A 4893-nucleotide genomic window follows, 5' to 3' on the forward strand; every position below is an offset into this window, starting at 1 on the left:
TGTCTTCACTGTCACACTGCGCACTAGGCCTTTGTTTCCCACATGAATCTTCTCTATTCTACCCATCGGCCAAGAGTTGCGTGGAGCTGAATTATCTACCACAAGCACTATGTCCCCGACTAGAAGATTTCTCTTGGGTTTCAGCCACTTTTGACGTGTTTGGAGCATTGGTAGGTATTCTGCAACCCATCTTTTCCAAAATAGGTCGGCTAGGAATTGTACTTGTCTCCAACGTCTTTTGGAGTAGGCATCTTTCTCTGTGAATACTCCTGGTGGGAGCGTTTCTGGGTTGCAGCTGTAGCAAGTGGTTCGTGGTCAGTACACACAGGTCTGTTGGGTCCTCCGACATTCTTGTCAGTGGTCTGCTGTTGATGGTGTTCTCCACCTCACACATCAGTGTGTGCAGTTCATCATCTGATCTTGCTACTTTGATGTGCTGTTCTGTAAGTAAGGCTTGTAGTATTTTCCTGACAGTGCGGATCATGCGCTCCCACACTCCTCCATGGTGGGAAGCGGAGGTGTGTTAAACTTCCACTGAATCTCATGGCTGGATGCAAATCGCTGCAAGGCTGTTTCATCCAGCTCCTTTATGGCTTCAACTAGTTGATGGCTAGCGCCCACTAGGTTGGTTCCGTTGTCGGATGTGATTTCTTTCACATGTCCTCTTCTGGCAAGAAATCTTCTTAGCGCATTTATACAAGAGCTGGTGTCCATCGAGTCCGCAATCTCAATGTGGACTGCCCTGCTGTTCATGCAGGTGAATAGTACACCATAGCGCTTTCTTATGGATCTTCCATGCTTAATGTTGAAGGGTCCAAAATAATCCATACCTGTATAGGTGAAGGGCGGATCATCTGGCTTGACACGGTTGCTTGGCAAGTCTGCCATCATTTGCTCATTTAGTTTACAACGTTGTCTTCTGCACACAATGCATCTCTTCATCAACTGTTTAATTGTCACGCCGGCCCCCAGTATCCAGTATTTCTCTCTCAGTACAGCAAGAACATGATTCCTGCCCTGGTGATTGCTCTGGATGTGCACATGCTGTAGGATCAGGTCAGAGACTCGGTGGGTTCTCGGTAGGATCAGCTGATGTTTGGAGTGTTCAGGTATTGCTGCTGCACTAAGTCTACCACCTACTCTTAAAAGTCCATCTTGTAGTACAGGATCCAAGTTCAGTATTGGGCTCTTACTGTGAATCTCCTTCTGTAGTTTGACTTCAGCTCTTTTTGTTTTTTACTCTTCACTGCTGGCATCTTCCTGGGTCGACACTCTACACTTCTGCAAGGCTGTGATTTCTGCTGGAAAAGCTTGCTGCTGAACTTTCTTTACTATGATTTCTTCAGCATGCTGCAGTTCTTCCACTGAGAGTTCCATGGACTCACTTCTGGTTTCACATTTCTTCTGGGCCTTTTGCTGAAGCATTCGTTTCAGGCGGAGCAGCCATGCTACTATCCTCTTTACCTTCATCCAGTCAGAACAGTGATTTACCACCTTGGTGATAGGGTCTTGTACTCCATCAGAGCATTCAACTAGTCCAACTCCAACTTTGATGCGGACTTCAGGATCTTGGTTTGATATTTCTTCTGTCTTGTCTGGGCTTGTTGGCCATTCGCTCTTTGGCTTCCAAAGGAACTGTGGTCCATTAAACCACCTTTCAGATTTCAACAGTTTCTCTATGGTGAGCCCTCTGGAGCAGTCATCTGCTGGATTTTCTTGAGATGGCACATAATGCCATTGTGACGGGTCTGATTTTTCCCTTATTTCTTCCACCCTGTTGGCTACAAAGGTGTGGAAACGGGATGTTTCATTCTCTATGTACTTTAGGACTGTCATACTGTCTGTCCAAAGATGACTCTCTATCTCCTCGTCTTCACTGCCTTTCTTCCATTCATTTCTTAGTTTACAATCCACTCTTACAGCAGTGACAGCAGCTGTCAGTTCCAGTCGTGGTATTGTCACCTTCTTTAGTGGTCTTACTCTGGCTTTTGCTGACAAGAAGGAACAATGTATTTGTGTTCCGTACATGTACCTCACATAGCTCACCACTGCATATCCCTGTTCGCTGGCATCTGCGAAGTGGTGGAACTGAATGTTTGTAGGTTGATCAGATCTTGGTGGCTTCAAACATCTGTCTAGCTTTACCTCCTGGAGTTTTGGAAGTTCTTTGGTCCATTGGTTCCATTCATGGGCTTGTTGGTGTGGAATCTCTTCGTCCCAACCTATCTTCTGCTGACAGAGGGTCTGAAGTATCATCTTTGCTTTGACAACATACGGTGCTACCATGCCCATGGGATCATATATGCTGCTTACAATTGACAGCATGCTTCTCCTGTTGTTTACATTCCATTTCTGGTCTTCATTGTAGAAGAATCCAAGCTTGTCAGTTTCAGCATCCCATCTTACTCCTAATGCTCTGTCTGAAGGAAGGTTGTCCACATTAATATCTATCTCTTTGAGATCTTTGGCTCTCTCTTCTTCTGGGAAAGCTTCTATTACTCTCCTTCTGTTGCTGTGCCACTTGGTAAGGTGAAAGCCCCCTTCTGCGAGTGTTTCTTGAATACACTCTGACGCATGTATAGCCCCCTCTTCAGTGGCAAATGAGTCCAGCATGTCATCAACATAGAATGCATTCAAAATAGTATTTGACGCTTTGGGCTTTGTACTCTCACAATTGGCTATGTGTTTCATCACATAATTCACACAGCTTGGTGATGACACTGCTCCGAACACGTGTACTTTCATGCGGTAGCTCTGTAATTTACTGTTTAAGTCACCACCTGACCACCACAGATATCTTAGCATATCTCTGTCTCCTTCAGCTACTCTAACTTGATAGAACATCTTTTCTATGTCCGCTTGCACAGCTACCGGCTCCTTCCTCCACCTCATCAGCACACCAGTCAATCCATTTGTAAGGTCAGGACCCTGGAATAGCTGGGCATTCAAGGACGTGCCCTTGTACATGGCAGGACAGTTGTACACTACTCTGATTTTTCCTGGTTTGTTCACATTAAACACACCATGATGGGGAATATACCAACAGCGACCATCTCCTCGTTCTGGCTCGTCATCTGGAATCTTCTCGCTGTATCCACCGACTTCTAAGTCTTCCATGAACTGGGTGTACTGTTCACACAGGTTGCTGTCTTTGGCGAGTCTTTTCCTGAGGTTGCTAGCATAAGCCTCTGCTTGTGATCTGTTATTTGGCATCACAGCAGCTGCATCTCTAAAAGGAAGTGCTGTAGTGTAATGGCCATCTGGTTCTTGGTGTATAGTGTCTTTCATTTTCTGTAGAAATTTTTTGTCCTCTACCGAAGGTTTGATTTCATCTCCTATTTCATCAAAGTCCTTGTGTATGTAGCTCCTGAACAGTTCCTCGAGCCTTTGATTGCTGGTTTCAACCGCTGTACAGAAATGGGCTGCTAGATGCTCGCGAGTTTCTTCTGACACTAAACCATGGATCTTCCAGCCTATGGTGGATTTAATTACAAAGGGTTCTCCCATTTTGCCAGTTTTGACTTCCATCGGCTGTGATGCGGCCGGAACATTGTTTCCTATCATCAAGCTCACTCTGGGGACACAATGCCTTGATGGTTCTTGTGTCAAATCCGGAAACTTGATGTCCCTCAGGTGACTCCACTTTTCCAACTCTGTCTGTTTGGGGATATCATTCCCTGTAACCGGCATCTCTTTGACATACACCGTGGGAAGGTCAACAAAGGATTGTGCTTTAAGATCTCCCACTTGCAGTTCATCTAAAACCATCTTTGTATCACATGTGGTTTCATCTGACAGGGTCTTCAGGGTTAATTTTGTGTTCTTTGTTTTCAGATTGAGTTTTTTGCAGAGCTCGGGTGACATGAAAACGCCTCCACAGCCATCATCCATAAAGGCATATGTGGTGATGCACGGGTTTCCTGCGGATGTCACTGTCACTGGTAATATGGTCATTCTCGTGGATGCACATTCTCCATTCACACAGCCTGAAGTCATCTTTGTTGTTGAAACTTCTTGCTTGCTGACAGATTCCTGTAGTCTTGAGTCATCATGCAGTGCGGTATGGTGTTGCTTTCCACAAATGCCACATTTTTCACGATTCTTGCATTTAATCATTCTATGTCCAGATCTCAAGCAGGAGAAGCAGAGTCCTTTCTCCTTGCAAAATTTGGACTTGTCTTCAGGTTGAATTGACCTGAATTTTCTGCATTCTTGTAGTGTGTGTTTTGTCTCTGGGCCACACTATACACATGATGGCTTTACTTTGTTTGTGTTAGGTTGTCTGCCATTCTGGTAACTGCTGCTTGTTGGAGTTTTTGTCTCTGTTTTCTGCACTGAGGTTGCAAAGGCACTCCTTTTATTTCCTCCTTTTGGCACTGTGCTTGATTTCTTTCACTTGTGTTGTGTTTCTTCTGGTAACCCAGTCCGTGACCCACGGGTCGTTTTCATCTCTGGATAATTTGCCTACAAAGTTCTCAAAGTCCTGTAGTGTTGGGGATCTCATATCCCTTTCCCTTATTTTCCCAACTTGTCCTATCCATCTTTGTTGGATTGGGGTGGGTAGCTTCGTGGCTAGGTCCCGTACAAATTCATTCCCGTCTAGAGATGTCATGTCTGGGTTCCCATGCTTCGCATTCAGTAAATTGATCAAGAAGACAGAGAATTTTCTTATACTTGTGCGGTCACCTGGTTGTATGTTTGGCCACTTTTGTGCAGCCTTCTTGAATGATGCTGCAATGAGCGCTGGCTGCCCGTAGTCACGTTTCAGAAGCTGCATGGCTGTTTTATACCCCTCTTCAGGTGATTCTATCAATCTGCAGTTCTTGATAAGATCATGGGCTTCACCTGATGTATGGTTGATAAGCATTTCAAGTCTCCTTGAAGTGTCGTCTG

General features: G+C 45.1%; 2 protein-coding genes across 2 annotated transcripts; both read right to left on the minus strand.

Moving 5' to 3' along the window:
- Positions 1–480: 480 nt before the first annotated feature.
- On the minus strand, positions 481–888 carry LOC140168770 (uncharacterized). The gene has a single exon (XM_072192180.1). The coding sequence runs from the start codon at positions 886–888 to the stop codon at positions 481–483; it is 408 nt and encodes a 135-aa protein (XP_072048281.1).
- Positions 889–1236: 348 nt separating this feature from the next.
- LOC140168771 (uncharacterized) lies at positions 1237–4116 on the minus strand. The gene has a single exon (XM_072192181.1). It carries the CDS (start codon positions 4114–4116, stop codon positions 1237–1239), a length of 2880 nt encoding a protein of 959 aa, XP_072048282.1.
- Positions 4117–4893: the final 777 nt, after the last annotated feature.

The sequence above is a fragment of the Amphiura filiformis genome, chromosome 13 (assembly GCF_039555335.1).
Source record: "Amphiura filiformis chromosome 13, Afil_fr2py, whole genome shotgun sequence".
NCBI classification, from domain to species: Eukaryota; Metazoa; Echinodermata; class Ophiuroidea; order Amphilepidida; family Amphiuridae; genus Amphiura; species Amphiura filiformis.